The sequence below is a fragment of the Polyodon spathula genome, chromosome 18 (genome assembly GCF_017654505.1).
Source record: "Polyodon spathula isolate WHYD16114869_AA chromosome 18, ASM1765450v1, whole genome shotgun sequence".
Classification (NCBI taxonomy): Eukaryota; Metazoa; Chordata; class Actinopteri; order Acipenseriformes; family Polyodontidae; genus Polyodon; species Polyodon spathula.
The window spans coordinates 36,178,920-36,197,151 of record NC_054551.1 but is presented as its reverse complement, the minus strand read 5'-3'; the positions used below and the strand labels follow the sequence as shown (position 1 = coordinate 36,197,151).

The 18,232-nt window shown below is 47.8% G+C and overlaps 2 protein-coding genes across 3 annotated transcripts in view; one reads left to right on the top strand and one right to left on the bottom strand.

The window, feature by feature from the left end:
- Positions 1-4,757: 4,757 nt before the first annotated feature.
- On the bottom strand, positions 4,758-8,946 carry LOC121331254 (putative C->U-editing enzyme APOBEC-4). Its single transcript, XM_041278525.1, has 2 exons — positions 8,718-8,946; positions 4,758-6,470 (listed from the first exon to the last, which is right to left on the bottom strand). The coding sequence occupies exon 2, from the start codon at positions 6,437-6,439 to the stop codon at positions 5,246-5,248; it is 1,194 nt and encodes a 397-aa protein (XP_041134459.1). The 5' UTR covers positions 6,440-6,470; positions 8,718-8,946; the 3' UTR covers positions 4,758-5,245.
- Positions 8,947-12,917: 3,971 nt separating this feature from the next.
- The window catches only part of rgl1 (ral guanine nucleotide dissociation stimulator-like 1), a 59,256-nt gene continuing 53,941 nt past the window's right edge, over positions 12,918-18,232 (top strand). For both annotated transcript variants that reach the window (XM_041277801.1, XM_041277800.1), the window contains exon 1: positions 12,918-13,255. In XM_041277801.1, the coding sequence (XP_041133735.1) occupies positions 13,235-13,255 (21 nt within the window). In that variant the 5' untranslated portion in view covers positions 12,918-13,234. The remainder of the gene's footprint in view (positions 13,256-18,232) is intronic.

Below are 18,232 nucleotides of genomic sequence, written 5' to 3'. Positions count from 1 at the left end.
TGAATGCTCGGATCAGGCCCCGCCCCTCCACCCTGCTGTTTGAATGAATGCTCAGATCAGGCTCCGCCCCTTTGCCCTGCTGATTGAATGAATGCTCAGATCAGGCCCCGCCCCTCTGCCCTGCTGATTGAATGAATGCTCAGATCAGGCCCCGCCCCTCCACCCTGCTGTGTGAATGAATGCTCAGATCAGGCTCCGCCCTGTCATAGTTTAGCTCCCATTCCAATGATGGAAGTACTTCTGCATTTTATTGGGTAACTAGTGGATTTTTCGAACACTGTGTTCTGGAGGGAGCTCACTTACTCTTATGGGATGAGGGATTGAGGGAGCAGTTCAGTCTCTGTGCCTCACGCCTGCTCGGGAATTGGACTGGCCTTGAGGGAGCAGTTCCCTTTCACTGCCCATCCAATCCTTGGTCTTGAACTTGAACCCGCTGCACGCGCTGACCCGCTGCACACGCTGACCCGCTATACACGGTGACCCGCTGCACACTGACCCGCTACACACTGACCCGCTGCACTGACCTGTTACACTGACCCACAGTGACCAAACAAACCAGGCAGCAGCAAGCCCACTCGCTGGTCTGTTGAGGGACACTCCTGCAGTGGAGGGTGTCTATGTGAGAGCTGGGCAGAGTGAGAGGTGCTGTCAGGGTTTAAACTGCAGCCTGTGAGATACCATGACTGTGCAGCAGAGAGAGAGAGAGAGAGAGAGAAGGAGGTATCTATGGGTGAGCGCTGACTGTCTTATCAATAAAGCAGCACGCAGACCCTTGCTCTCCTGCTGTACAGACAGCAAGTTTAAGTGAGAACATGTGGCAGTGTCTGAGATTAGAGATTCCTTTATGGATTCCAGGGATTTCCCATTCCCAGAGTGATGGATGGCACCTTCTCAGCTGCACAGGTAGGAAGCGGTGGAGGCTGTGGTCTTATTGATGTCTCAGGACTGCGCCAGGCCCGGATCTTCCGGTTTTTTCTTAAAATATGTTCCGAAGTGCTTTGGCAGAGGGCAGCCTTTTTTTTTTTTTCTGCAGAGATAAATCCTACCCCATCACCCTCTCGGATTCTGAGCCGCCTTACGAAGACTATGACCTAAGACTCGGTGTGTGTGTGTGTCTCTCTCTCTCTCTCTCTCTCTCTCTCTCTGGAGTTCCCTCCTCACTGAAGGTAAAGTGCTCAAGGTCACCAGCGACAGACAGATTCCCTCTAAATCCCAGGCTGCACTGTGATTCACCAGCTCCTTACTGTGAGACATAGAGACGTGTTTCACTGTCCCTCACACACACACACACACACACACACACACACACACACACACACACACAGAGTGTGTTTCACTGTCTCACACACACACACTCACACACACACATATTTCACTGTCCCTCACACACACACACGCACAGATGTGTTTCACTGTCCCACACACACACTCACGCACAGATGTGTTTCTGTCCCTCATACACACACACACACACACACGTGTTTCTCTGTCCCTCACACACACACAGATGTTTCACTGTCCCATACACACAGATGTTTCTCTGTCCCTCATATACGCACACACACACATGTATTTCACTGTCCCTCACACACACACACGCACAGATATGTGTTTCTCTGTACCTCACACACAGATGTTTCTCTGTCCCTCACACACACACACGCATATGTATTTCACTGTCCTTTACACACATGCACACACACAGAGATGTGTTTCTCTGTACCTCACACACACACAGATGTATTTCACTGTCCCTCACACACACACACACACAGAGATGTGTTTCTCTGTCCCTCACACACACCCTCACATACACAGAGATGTGTTTCTCTGTACCTCAGTCACACACACCCTCACACACACAGAGATGTGTTTCTCTGTACCTCACACACACACAGATGTATTTCACTGTCCCTCACACACACACACACACAGAGATGTGTTTCTCTGTCCCTCACACACACCCTCCCATACACAGAGATGTGTTTCTCTGTACCTCACACACACCCTCACACACACAGAGATGTGTTTCTCTGTACCTCAGTCACACACACCCTCACATACACAGAGATGTGTTTCTCTGTACCTCAGTCACACACACCCTCACATACACATAGATGTGTTTCTCTGTACCTCAGTCACACACACACACACACACACAGAGATGTGTTTCTCTGTACCTCAGTCACACACACCCTCACACACACAGAGATGTGTTTCTCTGTACCTCAGTCACACACACACACACACACAGAGATGTGTTTCTCTGTACCTCAGTCACACACACCCTCACATACACAGAGATGTGTTTCTCTGTACCTCAGTCACACACACACACACACACACAGAGATGTGTTTCTCTGTACCTCAGTCACACACACCCTCACATACACAGAGATGTGTTTCTCTGTACCTCAGTCACACACACCCTCACATACACAGAGATGTGTTTCTCTGTACCTCAGTCACACACACCCTCACATACACAGAGATGTGTTTCTCTGTACCTCAGTCACACACACACACACACAGAGATGTGTTTCTCTGTACCTCAGTCACACACACCCTCACATACACAGAGATGTGTTTCTCTGTACCTCAGTCACACACACCCTCACATACACATAGATGTGTTTCTCTGTACCTCAGTCACACACACCCTCACATACACAGAGATGTGTTTCTCTGTACCTCAGTCACACACACCCTCACATACACAGAGATGTGTTTCTCTGTACCTCAGTCACACACACCCTCACATACACAGAGATGTGTTTCTCTGTACCTCAGTCACACACACCCTCACATACACATAGATGTGTTTCTCTGTACCTCAGTCACACACACCCTCACATACACAGAGATGTGTTTCTCTGTACCTCAGTCACACACACACTCACACACACAGAGATGTGTTTCTCTGTACCTCAGTCACACACACCCTCACATACACAGAGATGTGTTTCTCTGTACCTCAGTCACACACACCCTCACATACACAGAGATGTGTTTCTCTGTACCTCAGTCACACACACCCTCACACACACAGAGATGTGTTTCTCTGTACCTCAGTCACACACACACACAGATGTGTTTCTCTGTACCTCAGTCACACACACCCTCACATACACAGAGATGTGTTTCTCTGTACCTCAGTCACACACACACACACACAGAGATGTGTTTCTCTGTACCTCACACACACAGAGATGTGTTTCTCTGTACCTCTCACACACACCCTCACACACACAGAGATGTGTTTCTCTGTACCTCCTCACACACACCCTCACACACACAGAGATGTGTTTCTCTGTCCCTCACACACACACACACACACAGAGATGTGTTTCTCTGTCCCTCACACACACACACACACACACACAGAGATGTGTTTCTCTGTCCCTCACACACACACACACACACACAGAGATGTGTTTCTCTGTCCCTCACACACACACACACACACACAGTGTCACCGCTCTGTTTTACAGCCTCTCCACTTTAACTAACTGCTCATCTGCTGGTTGTTTACAAAAATAATCTTGTGTGTTCCGGAATTCCTCATGTCCAATGTCCGTACGGTTGCTAGGAGACCTCCACGTTGTCTCAGAGTCATGTGATGATGCTGTCACTCAGAGAACAAAGAGGTGGGCGACGGGACACTTTCTGGCAGCAGCACTCTCTCAGTAACGCTCTGAGTGAATGGAGCTGGAGACAGCAGGATGCTTCCTGGCAGCTTCTTGACTGTGCTGTGATTGACATGCTCTGGCAGCACGGGCACACATCTGCCTGTCTGGACAGTCGCAGAACTTCTTAAAATTATTTTTATCTTCAATTTGTGGTCTCGTGTACACAGGCAAATCTCCATGTAAATACTCCAACCAGTCTGACTGCAAGTGATGTCTTTTACGTGCACTGGAAAACAATGCTGATGAAAAACACACACAAAACTCAGAGCCCCCGCGGAGCTCAAGAAGCTGCTTGATGAGATTCTGTGATCAATAAGCTACTAACAACCGAACGAGCAAGATGGGCCGAATGGCCTCCTCTCGTTTGTAAACTTTCTTATGTTCTTATGTTCTAATGCTGCTGTTTGTTTCAGCTTCCTGTGATGACACTAGTTGGCCACTGGGGGTCAGCATTGCACTGTGTCAGAGTCTATTTCCTCTCTTGTAGGCTTGTTGTGTTGGGGGTAGAGGCTGTTGATTTCCTTTAGTACAATGCTGATTCAATCATATCTGTCTGTATAGAACGCTGATCCCTTTTCAGCCCCTGATGAATGGTTGGATAATGAAGCGTGACGGGCTCAGTCAATTCCATTGAGCAGCACCGAGCGGGGGAGACACTGAGAAACACTTCTAGTAATTCTAAATGGAGCAGCTCAGCACAGCCCTTGTTAACAGCTGCTGTAGGAGGGAACACATTGGGAGCAAGTTCCACAAATCCAAACCACATTCACCCGTCGTCTGACCATGGGAACTGGGGTCCCATACGCTGATGTAAGGACTGCAGGTGCCGAGGGAGCCCGGGCGCTGCAGGGGGCTGGGGAGCTGCACGGTTCTGGTTGGTGGATCTGCACCCATAAAAAGGACACTGTCTTGAGCACTGAGAACACACACACACAAGTGCACACACACACACTGACCCAGACACACAAGAACACAATCACACACACACACTGACACACATACACAGTATCTCTGTGTCAGATGCTTGTATCACATTGACAGTCAGTCAGTATCTTTGTATCAGGCGCTTGTATCACATTGAAATTATTCTTGTTTAACTGTCTTCTAAACTATTAACTATAATATTATAAAACTATACCTTCTAAAACAGCCTCCAGTCCAGGGCTCTGAGTGTAATACTCTCGCCCCGCTCGGTACGCGTGGCTCCCCAGTACTGCTCCAGCTCTCCCAGGCTGACAGCAGAGCAGTCCTGTAGCTGAGCCTCGCTGCTCTGTGGGGGGAGCCCTGGAGCTGCTGTACAGGGGGCTCTGATACCCCCGACACACACACACACACACAGCAAGGACATCGCGTTGAGTACAATACATTTAAAAAAAGGGAAAGCTGTTAATTAAGACAATCTGGATTTTTAAAAAATAATGTTTTTACCATTGAAGATAGTTAGAAAATAATCACCGACACGGGGCACATGTCTCTGACTCCTCACCTCCTGAGCCTCTGCATAATCATTTATTATGTTTGATTTTTTTTTATGCCCGTTTGTGCCCGTGACTGTTCTAGTTCCTCCTCCCCTTCTTCTTGGACTTGCTCCTCCCATACCTCTCTCTGGCCCCTCCTTCCTTCTCCTCTGGCTCCACCTCCCTCTCTACCATTTCCACTATCTCCACAGCACGCCCGTTCGGGGGCAGCAGAGGCAGGAGGCTCCGATGGCTCGGGGGAGGCGCCCCACTGGGCATCTGCAGGTGGCGCACCACATTCCTGGGCTTCTGGAGGGACTGGGAGCGGAGGGAGTGGGGGGGAAGAGAGGGGAGGAGGCAGGGGTGATAGTGCTGCCAGTCCCAGGGAGGCTGGTACAGTCCCGGGGAGCCCCAGGCTGGGGGTACGTTGAGGAGGCTCCTCACAAGGGAGGGCTGCCTCAAGGAGGGCAGGGGCATGAGCCTGTCCCTCGGGGGATGCTGCCTGGGGAGACTCTCAGGCTCCACATCTACGAAGGCTGGCTGCACCCCAGTGATAACAGCAATCTGGAGAGCATTGTGTCGGTCGGCTCCAGCTCGGCCCGGCAGCAGGGGGCTGTAGAAGGTGGCCAGTGGGACCCCCGTGACGAACTTGCGCAGCAGAGAAAGCCAGCCCCCTCCGGACAGAGGGCTGAGGGTGACGCGGGGCCAGAGGCTGGCCAGGGCGCGCAGCCCTTCGCGGTTCCAGCCTGAGGCGGGGTGGCTCTCGTCGGTGTGGTAGAGCTGTGAGAAGTAGAGGTCGAGGCGCGTGCCGGGGTAGTCCTCCAGGAACCCTGCAGTGTGGCTGAGGCAGGCGCTGCCCGGCTCGTTGCAGGGCGTGTGGCTGCAGTAGAGCGTCACTGAGCCCACGTTCTCGTAGGTCTGCAGCACCGAGCGCAGGTACCCATCCGAGCCGAGAAGCAGCCCCTCGGGGTGCAGGCCGTACAGGGGGCAGTCTGAGGCCACGCCACTCTGCACCAGGCTCCCCGAGGGGGTCCGCATCTCATACAGTAGCAGGAGCCGGTTCCCTGCAAGGTTAGGGCCATAGGGGAAGCCGAAGGTCTCGCTGAACTCAGCGTAAGGAATCCGTGCCTCCTCGCCCGTGCGGATGTGATAGGGGCACTGCGGGCAGCCCCGTGGATCACACAGCCAGGGGTAGGAGCTCCTCATCCTGCCCTGAAGTCCCAGGAGCTCCCAGGAGCTGCCAGCCATCACTCCGGATCTGCCTCTGTGCTCCAGCCGTGGAGCTGCTGCCATGGAGGGGCAGGAGTGAGGGTGCAGCCCGGGCCTGGAGGGAACAGAGCAAAGGGGTGGAGAATCTGAGTGCAGCTACAGCTACAGTTACTGTGTTTGAGTGCAGCTACAGTTACTGTGTTTGAGTGTAGCTACAGTTACTGTGTTCAGTGTAGCTACAGCTACAATTACTGTGTCTGAGTGTAGCTACAGCTACAGTTACTGTGTGAAGGTGTTGTGCTCTGCCTGTATGTTTCTTAAGCTGAGGGAACTTGGTTTCAGGGGACTAGGTTTCAGGCCACTCCGTGGCACAGCAAGGGAGACTGATACAGGTTTGATACAGCAAAGCTGCCTCAAACTAAGTGTCCTGGAACCAGGTTTCGTGCCTTTGCTCCTGAAGAAGCGGCTTTGTGTTCCCTCAGAGTAAGTGTTTGCTGGCTACTGACATCAGAAAGAGTGGACATGAAGCACCTGTCAACCTGATTAGAGGCAGCAGCCACCGAACACTTAGAAACATCTCATAAGTCATTCAATCTAAATAAAGAGCAGCCGAAACCCTGACTTCTTAACATTCCCGGTGTGTTTGTATAGAAGCTGCTGTGGTTCAAACATTTTGAGTGCTTGTTGTTGTTGTTGATGCGAGTGTCAGATCTCCATTCTCGGTAGAAGTGATTAGTAACTGCTGCTGTCCAATGGGGATGGGTTGCGATGGCTGTTTGTGTCGTTTCTCCTCACAGCAGAGTCCCGGCTCCAGGAAGCTGTGCTTCAGCTAACACTGACGGGCGTGCTTGAGGCTTTATTGCGTTTAATGGGGAAGCAAACACTGGGCTGCTAAGGGCTGTTTGTGTTGGAGTGAAGTCAGTGGCAGCTTTCCATGGAGCGCTGCGAGTACACAAAGCATTAAAGCATGAAATAAGAACTGTGCTTGATAAAGCTGTGTGGCAGCCAGCCTCCTAGATCTGTGAAGGACCTGCTCGCTCGCTTGCACTGCCTGTGTGTTCAGCACACTTACTCTTTACAATCCTCCAAACACGCTTCTTACCTGGTGCTGTAGGTAAGAGTCGAAGGGGGAGTGATCGGAGAGTCTGGGGTGACGGTCCGGGCTCTTTCACACGGTCCTGTAGGTAAGAGTCGAAGGGGGAGTGATCGGAGAGTCTGGGGTGACGGTCCGGGCTCTTTCACACGGTACCGTAGGTAAGAGTCGAAGGGGGAGTGATCGGAGAGTCTGGGGTGACGGTCCGGGCTCTTTCACACGGTCCTGTAGGTACGAGTCGAAGGGGCAGTGATCGGAGAGTCTGGGGTGACGGTCCGGGCTCTTTCACACGGTCCTGTAGGTAAGAGTCGAAGGGGGAGTGATCGGAGAGTCTGGGGTGACGGTCCGGGCTCTTTCACACGGTACCGTAGGTAAGAGTCGAAGGGGGAGTGATCGGAGAGTCTGGGGTCACGGTCCGGGCTCTTTCACACGGTACCGTAGGTAAGAGTCGAAGGGGGAGTGATCGGAGAGTCTGGGGTGACGGTCCGGGCTCTTTCACACGGTACTGTAGGTAAGAGTCGAAGGGGGAGTGATCGGAGAGTCTGGGGTGACGGTCCGGGCTCTTTCACAAGGTCCTGTAGGTAAGAGTCGAAGGGGGAGTGATCGGAGAGTCTGGGGTGACGGTCCGGGCTCTTTCACACGGTCCTGTAGGTAAGAGTCGAAGGGGGAGTGATCGGAGAGTCTGGGGTGACGGTCCGGGCTCTTTCACACGGTACCGTAGGTAAGAGTCGAAGGGGGAGTGATCGGAGAGTCTGGGGTGACGGTCCGGGCTCTTTCACAAGGTCCTGTAGGTAAGAGTCGAAGGGGGAGTGATCGGAGAGTCTGGGGTGACGGTCCGGGCTCTTTCACACAGTACTGTAGGTAAGAGTCGAAGGGGGAGTGATCGGAGAGTCTGGGGTGACGGTCCGGGCTCTTTCACAAGGTACTGTAGGGAACACTTACAGGCTGCAGGTGATATTGTTACCTCCCAATCGACCAGGGCTCCTTATTTCATACAGTGAAGATCACTTGAAAATGTCTCTTACAACAAGTAGCTTCAACAGTCACAACCCAGTGCAATACCCCCTCATGGCTGGAGCTGTGTATCGCACAGTGTAATACTCACCAGTTCCTTGCCTGCATGGCCCACCGGCGTCTCATGTAACGGGACAGAATTATTTTATTTTTATTTGTATTTGTTTTATGTTCCTAACTGTAATTTTGATCCCACTACTTAACCCAGTACGCTATTCCACGTATCTCTGTGTGAAACAATGATTCCTTACTTACTTTTACTCGGCTTCTATCATGGCCTCTCTTCTGTGACAAGCTGGTTCAGTCTGTGTCTCGACTGTCTCCCTGTAGAGTCTCCCTCCTCCTGGGGCTCTGTATGTCCTGCAGGATTCCCCTTTTCCAGGCTTTCTGTCCTTGGATATTGTAGTCTCAGGAGCGGGTCTCTCTTTCTCTCTCTCCGGAGCGTTGCTTCTCCTCTCCTCTGTCTGTTTAGCCTCACTGTGTGATCTGGTTGCCTGCTCCATGGCAACGTCCGGACAATGCACTCCGAGTGCAGTGGAAAGTGGCTTGAGAGGGAAGGAGGGCGGGGTGCTCAGGACGTTATTACTGATTTACTGCAGCAATCAGACAGGGTTGGTTTGTATGTACTGTATGTGTTTCTAACACTTGACATGTAAGAGTCATTACTGCCATATTCAGCTGACAGGCAATGGAAGGGGATTTGATCTAATACCTCGTTGTGAAAATTATAAATCTTAGACAAATTTCAGCTCCTACACACACACACACACACACACACACACACACACAAACGTACTGCAATATTTTGGAAACTTCATAAAAACGTTATTGGAAAAATAAATGACACTAGCTACTGCTTATGAGAATAAGACGTGTTTAATCACATTGTCATGTTTTGAACGAGCGCACAGAAAAGGCTGCGGTTGTGTTCCTGCGCGAGCGAGCTGGCCGGCTCGCGCAGACCCCGACTTCTTCAACCCTCCTCGAGCTTTTTCTGTTGGTTGGTTACCTCAGAGACTCAGAAGCTGAAAACAGTCAAGTCGGCGAATGAATTTAATTAATTAATCTTTAAAAAATTAAGTATCTTCACGTTAATATAAATGATCAATACCAGCATACCTAGGTAAGTGTAACTTCAGTTTAATCTTTGGTTTTTAAGGGATTTCATATAGCAAATACACGGACAATCATGTAGGAAAATGCTCTGTGTGTTACTGTAACGAACTTATTAAAAGTGGGTTCGTGTATATTATTCTGTACAGTCGTTTTTGTTTTTTAAACGTAAATTGACTCACTTTATAATCTAGAAAAATAAATAAATCGAGAATCAAGTGGTTTGTGGTTTACCGTTTTCTGATATTAAAGTATGAAGTAAAAAACTTGAATTAAAGTTGTTCACGGTTAGGAAGGCATATTCAGAATTATAAGTTCAACTGGGCAAGTACAAGGTGAGCAGTGAGGATGCTAATAAAACTATCAGTGTTGTGTTACACCATTGAGTTGATTACAGGTTAAGAGGTAGGACTGGGACAGATCTTAAACCACACAGCCCACACTTATTGTAACTGGCTCCCAGAATGCACCAGATCACTCCACTTTTAAACACATTTTACAGAAAGGTTCTTCAATAAGTCCTCCCTCGCAGCGTGTCACTCAAAACAAGGACAGCATCAGCAGAGCTCTCACCCCAACTCTCTCTCTTATCATTACAGACAGGCAGACCGGTGCAAAGGAAAAACAAAGATAATAGAGGTACACAGCAGAGTTCCACCTCTCTTCCTTTCCCCCTCGTGCACTCTCTCCCTGCTCTCCTCCCCTTCTCTGTCTGTCTCCTCCCCCTCTCCCTGCGCTCCTCTCCTGTCCCCTCAGCCTCTCTCCCTGTGCTCCTCCCCTTCTTAAGAACATAAGAACATAAGAAAGTTTACAAACGAGAGGAGGCCATTCGGCCCATCTTGCTCGTTTGGTTGTTAGTAGCTTATTGATCCCAAATTCTCATCAAGCAGCTTCTTGAAGGATCCCAGGGTGTCAGCTTCAACAACATTACTGGGGAGTTGATTCCAGACCCTCACGATTCTCTGTGTAAAAAAGTGCCTCCTATTTTCTGTTCTGAATGCCCCTTTGTCTAATCTCCATTTGTGACCCCTGGTCCTTGTTTCTTTTTTCAGGCTGAAAAAGTCCCTTGGGTCGACACTGTCAATACCTTTTAGAATTTTGAATGCTTGAATTAAGTCGCCACGTGGTCTTCTTTGTTCAAGACTGAACAGATTCAATTATTTTAGCCTGCCTGCATATGACATGCCTTTTAAACCCAGAATAATTCTGGTCGCTCTTCTTTGCACTCTTTCTAGAGCAGCAATATCTTTTTTATAGCGAGGTGACCAGAACTGCACACAATATTCAAGATGAGGTCTTACTAGTGCATTGTACAGTTTTAACATTACTTCCCTTGATTTAAATTCAACACTTTTCACAATGTATCCGAGCATCTTGTTAGCCTTTTTTTATAGCTTACCCACATTGTCTAGATGAAGACATTTCTGAGTCAACAAAAACTCCTAGGTCTTTTTCATAGATTCCTTCTCCAATTTCAATATCTCCCATATGATATTTATAATGCACATTTTTATTTCCTGCGTGCAGTACCTTACACTTTTCTCTATTAAATGTCATTTGCCATGTGTCTGCCCAGTTCTGAATCTTGTCTAGATCATTTTGAATGACCTTTGCTGCTGCAACAGTGTTTGCCACTCCTCCTACTTTTGTGTCGTCTGCAAATTTAACAAGTTTGCTTACTATACCAGAATCTAAATCATTAATGTAGATTAGGAATAGCAGAGGACCTAATACTGATCCCTGTGGTACACCACTAGTTACCACACTCCATTCTGAGGTTTTTCCTCTAATAAGTACTTTCTGTTTTCTACATGTTAACCACTCCCTAATCCATGTACATGTGTTTCCTTGAATCCCAACTGCGTTCAGTTTGAGAATTAATCTTTTGTGCGGGACTTTGTCAAAAGCTTTCTGGAAATCTAAATAAACCATGTCATATGCTTTGCAATTATCCATTATCGATGTTGCATCCTCAAAAAAATCAAGCAAGTTAGTTAGACACGATCTCCCTTTCCTAAAACCATGTTGACTGTCTCCCAGGACCCTGTTACCATATAGGTAATTTTCCATTTTGGATCTTATTATAGTTTCCATAAGTTTGCATATAATAGAAGTCAGGCTTACTGGTCTGTAGTTACCTGGTTCAGTTTTGTTTCCCTTTTTTGTGGATCGGTATTACGTTTGCAATTTTCCAGTCTGTCGGTACCACCCCTGTGTCAAGAGACTGATCTTGGTTAGCGGTTTGTAAATTACTTCTTTCATTTCTTTGAGTACTACTGGGAGGATCTCATCCGGCCCAGGGGATTTGTTTGTTTTAAGAGCTCCTAGTTCCTTTAACACTTCTGCCTCAGTTATGCTAAAGTTATTTAAAACTGGATAGGAACTGGATGACATGTGGGGCATGTTGTCAGTATCTTCCTTTGTAAAAACTTGTGAAAAGTAATCATTTAATATATTTGCTATTTTTTTTTCTTCATCTACGATTTTGCCGTTTGTATCTCTTAAACATTTAATCTCCTCTTTGCATGTTCACTTGCTGTTGTAATATTGGAAAAACATTTTGAAATTGGTTTTAGCTCCCTTAGCAATGTTCATTTCTATTTCTCTCTTGGCCTTTCTAACTTCCTTTTTGACTTGCGTTTGCAGCTCTGTGTACTCTTTCCGCATACTTTCTTTTTGGTCCTTTTTTAATGCTCTATAAAGTGCCTTTTTTCGCTGAATATTTTTTTTAATTGATCTATTAAACCATTTTGGCAATTTAGTTTTACATTTAGATTTGTCTACTTTAGGGATGTAATTGTTTTGCGCCTCTAGTACTACATTTTTGAAGAACAACCATCCTTCTTCTGTGGGTGTTTTCTCTATTTTACTCCAATCTACTTCTGTTAGTCTCTGTTTCATACCTTCATAGTTTGCTTTTCTAAAATTGTAAACCTTAGCTTTAGTCATGACTTTTGACCATTCCCTGCTCTCTTCTCCTGCCCCCTCTTTCCCCTCAGCCTCTCTCCCTACTCTCCTATCCTCATCTTTTCTGCTCTCTATTCTCTCCCCCCCCCACTCCCCGCTCTCCTCTCCCATCTCCCATTGTCCATCTTCCCCGGCTTTCTATTCTCTCCCCTTCCCCCCACTCCCTGCTCTCCTCTCCCATCTCCCATCTTCCATCTTCCCCTGCTCTCTATTCTCTCCCCTTCCCCCCCCACTCCCCGCTCTCCTCTCCCATCTCCCATCTTCCATCTTCCCCCGTTCTCTTTCCAGCAGGAAGCCGTGTCGGAATGGGTTTTCGAGGATTTCTTTCCTGGCAGGAAGCTGCCCTAATATGGGGCTGTGTTCTGATGCTGGGATATTGGCAGAGCCGCTCTGCTCAGCAGGAGACAGACAGTCTGATCGGGGTTCTTTTAAACAGCTCAGCAGCCACACTTCCAGGAATTGTTCTGTGAATCCCAGCAAGAGGAGGAAGCGTGTGAGTGTGTGAGAGTTTCCCCTCTCTCACAGCACAGAAAGCTCAGTCGAGGCCCAGCTCTGTGGTGCATGCTGACTGTTTGCTGAGAGTTGTATCTCTGGACCTGGTTCTATCTCGGAGGATGTACAGCAGGACCAGCACACTGCTGGCCGCTCGACATGGACAGTTGTAGCACCGGCCCGGGTTCTGGCCCAATACCATGGCGTATGTGCCTGCTCTGGTGAGTGTTTGGGGTTGTGTATCTCTGCTGTAGTGACTGTAGGGATTTGTGCCTGGGAGCCCAGCTTTTGCTCCAGAGCACCAGTGATCATGTTTTTCAAACTACTGTGGCAGTGAACAACTTGGTTTCGTGGGGACGTTTTCTCTTGTTTTTATTTTCAGTTTGTCTGGACGTATGGAGAGAACAGATTACATTTTTTGTCTGCTGTGGAATTGGGCTTGGATATTTGGGTGCAGCGGGGCTGTTCAGGCTGTGACCCCGCAGGACATCCAAGAGCAGCCGCAGAGCAGACTCTCTGGGAGGCTGATAGCTTGCTTTGCCATGTGTTCTCGCTTTGTTATTTTGTGATTTCTAAGAGTGAAAGGAGTTGATTGCGCTCAGTCTGACTCAGTGTGTGTAATGATACAGTACATTCAAATAAGCAAGGAAAGGAGTATGCTTTCCTGTCCTCCACTCTCTCACTAGCAGCCTGACAGCTTCATTAAAGAGACTGTGATTCATCAGCACTGAGCTGCACTGAAACCACTCTGCACAACATTGCATATTCATTGCACTGTACTGTCTCCATAACTGATACATCACATACATTCTGCTCTACACTGTTTTACTGTCAGAGAACCCAATCATGCAGTAACAGGCAACTCTAGGGTTATTTCAAAGCTCTGTACCGCAAACTGTTTGGACAAAAGCAGCCGCTAAAGTTCCCAAACACAGAAATAAACTGCTGTATTTAATGCAGGGACTTTCAAGCACTCTAGAGTTGTTTCTTTTTTCTTTTAGAATTGTGATTGGGGTTCTTTCTTTCTTTTAGAATTGTGATTGTGGTTCTTTCTTTCTTTTAGAACTGTGATTGGAGTTCTTTCTTTCCTTCCAGAATGAGAGATGTTCATTTTAATTTCCATGACGTAAAGCGGTTTATCACTAACATTGCCTCTGTGCTATGCGGGTTCCAGTGGGAGGGAGGGTGCCATGAAGTGAGTTAGCTTGCGGGCACTGAGTTCTGTGTCATACACTTCATACTGCTTATTGTACAAGGCTGTTTCAGCACACAGACTGCGACACTACAATGGCAATGGAACGGATCTGTACTGCGGCTCACTGGTCTGCCAAGGGCAGCTACAGTGGGATGACCAGTGGCAACATGTTCATGTGGTTACACAGGGTCCATTCACATACTGTTCATGTGATTCTTCATTTACACACTGTTCACGTGGTTCTCCATTCAAAAACTGTGCTCTACACTATGTATCAGGACCTCTGTGCTATACTCATAATAAAGTCCATGTTGTTGCTGTGGCTGGGGATGCTTTGGTCTGCTGCTAATGGCTCTGCTGTGGGTTCGTAATGCTAGTACAGTGTGTTGGGATTATAGTGGCATTTTGGTCCCTGTGTTTTTAGCACTGCATGTCCCGGGCCCCACGGGGACTGCAAACACTCCCGCTCCAGCCCTTTACGTCTTGTATTTATTTATTTCCTTCCCAGCAGTTCTGAGCCGTAAAGGTCCTGTTTTTTGTGTGAGTTCCTGGGGGAGCGGTTAGTGAGTATGTTCCCTCAGAAACACTCCTGTCCTGGGCCTGGGACTGGGAGAGGCAAGGGACTCCCTCTGAGAGTGTCTCTCTGAGTAAACAGAGCCCATGAGAACAGAACTGCAGGGCCAGGAGAGGGACATCTGGAGAAGCAATCTCATGCTGCACCTGTGCACAAAGCACATTCACAGTCTGTTTATAAAAGTCCTTAACAGGGCAGAGGCTGGGCATCCACAGCAAACAGGCATCTTAATCGCTACGCAAAAGCGCTGGGCTCGTCTGCATTCACGGCTTTAACCACATCTGAATCCTTAACAGCAGTGCAGCACACACCACTGTGATAACCGTGCAATACAAGTTTCATTTTGATGCCTCATATAAAACTTTAACCCTGGTAAAAGCTCTGGTTAGACAGCTCCTGGACGAGTTCCTGTGTCATCACTCGTTAATTAAACACCAATCTGGGGCTTGGAACAGGTGTTGCTTTGCTGTGGAAATAAGACTCCTATTGCACAACATTTTCCCCCATTCCAGGTTTTACTACAAGCTTGATTAGCCCCAGTGCTGTGTCTTATTAAACTCACAGTAAAACCATGAACGGATCTAACCGCCATGCAGTGGGAGCCTTATTCCCATCCCTGTAATGTAACAAACATACACATTGCTTAGTGTAACAAGTCTGTGATTCATGTAAAAAATAATACAAACCAACTAGCTCTCCCCCCCCCCTCTTCCCCATGGAGACTCCTGGAAGTCAGGAGTTGGAAGTAGTTTGGTCATAGTTTTGAACCGTCGACAGTTTTCTTTCCACTAAAAAACAGTTGCAGACTTTGGATTTCCTCAGTGGCAGCCTGGCCGTGCCTGCCCTCATGTGACCCGTGAGTGGCACTGTGGGGCAGCTGTGAAGAGTTCCACATGTCTTCACTCACTGCCCCCAGGGCAGAGCGCTGCTGTGCTTGTGAGCTCCACAGGGACTGGAGGGAGATCTGAACTGAAAGAGACCGACAGACAGACACACTGACAGAGTTAAGATGGAGCAGGTAGTTAGACAGAAACATTTCCACTGGAAGTTTTTTACCGTGTCTTTCATTGAAGTCAAAACGTTTTTCACTGAAATTAGGTTTCTAAACTCAGCACAATTGAATGTTTGATAGTTATGGTTGATAGTCAGACAGACAGGCAGTGTGTTCATATAGAGCGATTTACTGTAGTGTACTAGAAGACTAGCAGTCTTCCCGTGAGTACCTAATGAAGATCTAGGCTGAGAAAATAAAATAGTCTTACTTCACTATGTGTGAAGTCTTTGGTTCTGAAGCTACAGGAATACTTTGAACTTGTTGTAGGTTTTGAACTTGCATTCTGGTCCAGACTAATGCAGGTCCGCTCCATCTGAAACGCGGTTTGATTTGGCTGCTGCTGTTTCTCCTCTGAACTCTGAAGTGCTCTCAGTCCGGAATCTGCTCACATCTGCTCCTGATCTGGCCCACGGGTCGGGTTACAGCAGGGCGGGCCTGCTGGTTCTGCAGGCAATCTCTGGGGGTCCCCTTGTTAAAGTTTGCCGGGGATCATTTGCATGCTTGTTTTATAGTTTGCCATGCTTTTCTCATTACTTCGGACTATAACTTTAAATGCTGAGAAAAAATAATATTAACTGTCAAAACTGGTGTCTTTTTCAATAGCTTGTTTTCCCAGATTTTACCAGACATTACATTAGCAAGCCAGTGCTTATGTGTGTTTGCCTATTCTTTACAATGCTTTCCCAAAACTTTTCTATATTTGTGTAAAAAGCTACACAACACACACACACTGGAATAATTTGAGGAGAATTACAGTACTTAAAAACTTCAGCACAGAGCCTAGCGCAAGGGCTCTCAAACTGAGTGGGGGGAGCTCCGGGGGTGAGACAAGCTTTCTGAATGCAGTGTGTGAACTGTGCTGTTCCGTGCTCTTCATATTTTTCCCATCAACTTTTTAGCAGCTGTGTGTAATAATGACTAGCCCTATACAACAACCCTCCATCCCATAAAAACAGGCATGGTAAAATTGGAAGCAGAGTTTTTTTTGTGCTTTTACTGGGCTCTGCTACACTTTTCTAGGCTCTCCCTGGTTCTTAGTATCCAATTACAGCCAGGTGTGCACAGCGCACTCCGCAGAGCAGAGATCCACTGGAAAACTGGAGGAGTGAGAGTGTGTGTGTGTCTGTGTGTGTTTGTTGAGAGGAATGCAGAGATGGTCAGTGCGTGTGTGTGTTGAGAGGAATGCAGAGATGGTCAGTGCGTGTGTGTGTTGAGAGGAATGCAGAGATGGTCAATGTGTGTGTGTGTAAGTGTGTCTGTGTGTTGAGAGGAATGCAGAGCTGGTCAGTGTGTGTTGAGAGCAATGCAGAGATGGTCAGTGTGTGTGTGTGTGTGTGTGTGTGTGTTGAGAGGAATGCAGAGATGGACAATGCGTGTGTGTGTTGAGAGGAATGCAGAGATGGTCAGTGTGTGAGTATGTCTGTGTGTTGAGAGAATTGCAGAGATGGTCAGTGCGTGTTTGTGTTGAGACCAATGTAGAGATGGTCAGTGAGTGTGTGTGTGTTGAGAGGAATGCAGAGATGGTCAGTGCGTGTGTTTGTTGAGATGAATGCAGAGATGGTCAGTGCGTGTGTGTGTTGAGAGGAATGCAGAGATGGTCAGTGCGTGTGTGTGTGTTGAGAGGAATGCAGAGATAGTCAAGTGTCTGTGTTGAGAGCAATGCAGAGATGGTCAGTGCGTGTGTGTGTTGAGAGGAATGCAGAGATGGTCAGTGCGTGTGTGTGTTGAGAGGAATGCAGAGATGGTCAATATCAGAGGCTGGTTTCCTGGTACTCTGTGAGTCAGCACTGACTGTAGTGGCAGAGCTCAGCACATACACAGACCTGGGCACAACAGGTCTTGTTTTATCCACTCTAGGGATTAGGAAATTGATTTAGCCTAAAACAAAGAAGAATTAAGAGGCGTTTTACTGGGGTCTTTAAAATTATAAAAGGAGTTCACATAGTTAAAGGAACAGGAGGGAAGGAGACACTTCTTTACAGTGGTGAGGGTGTGCTATGGGTTGGGATGCTGATAAATTGGGATCTTAAACCTGAGACTGACAGCAGGGAGCGCTTTGTTTCCTCTCAGTTTACAGTCTTGGGGCTTCCCTGTGCCTGTTTCAACAAGCCTGTGCCATTGGAACCAGCACAGTTGCCAGCTGCACTCTGAGAGTTCGACAGCACTGGACAGTCTCTCATTTTCCATTGGCCCTAATCATACTTGTATACATTTGAAATGAAGAAAAGGTTCATTAAAAAGCAAACTTTGATTATAGCAGCTGTTTACAGAGTGATAACATGCTGGCAGAGCTGCCTGTAAAGTCATTGACCCTCTTTATTGAGCTGTTAAAGATATAATGCTGTGAACACAGGGCAGGGTTAAACTGGGAGCCT